This window comes from Eimeria mitis, genomic scaffold (genome assembly GCF_000499745.2).
Source record: "Eimeria mitis Houghton genomic scaffold, Emh_scaff1206, whole genome shotgun sequence".
Taxonomy (NCBI): Eukaryota; Apicomplexa; class Conoidasida; order Eucoccidiorida; family Eimeriidae; genus Eimeria; species Eimeria mitis.
In genome coordinates, this window is record NW_013568201.1 from 3724 (window position 1) to 4172 (window position 449).

At 53.9% G+C, this 449-nt stretch overlaps 1 protein-coding gene across 1 annotated transcript in view; it reads right to left on the reverse strand.

Moving 5' to 3' along the window:
- The window catches only part of EMH_0031850 (uncharacterized protein), a gene marked incomplete at both ends in the record, with an annotated part of 2849 nt that overhangs the window by 1073 nt on the left and 1327 nt on the right, over positions 1-449 (reverse strand). Inside the window, 1 exon segment of the mRNA XM_013494572.1 lies at positions 105-308. Within this exon segment, the coding sequence (XP_013350026.1) occupies positions 105-308 (204 nt within the window).

Consider the following 449-nt stretch of genomic DNA (forward strand, 5'->3'; position numbering starts at 1 on the left):
GTTGGTGTTGGTGTCGAGCGGGAGTTCGTTTTATGCTGTCTGCTTGTTGTTGTTTTTGTTGTTTTTGTTGTTGCTGTTTGTTTTTGCTTCTGTTGTTTATTTACTGCTGCTGCTGCTGCTGCTTGCTGCTGCTTTGCTGCTGCATCCTTCCGCCCCCTGCTGCTGCTAGCTGCAGCACTGTCTGCACTAGGTGACACTGCCCGAGTTTGCTTCTGCTTCTGCTGCTGCTGCTGCTGCTGCTGCTTGTGCTGCTGCTGCTGCTGCTGCTGCTGCTGCTGCTTTATAGCAGACGCTGTGGAGACATGCTTCTGCGTAGATGCAGAGCGTCCTTTCCCCTTCTTACCAGCAGCAGCAGCAGCAGCAGCAGCAGGAGCAGCAGCAGCAGCAGAATCACCTCCAGCAGCAGCAACTGAAGCAGCAGGAGCAGTTTCTTTTCCGCTTTTCCGGCT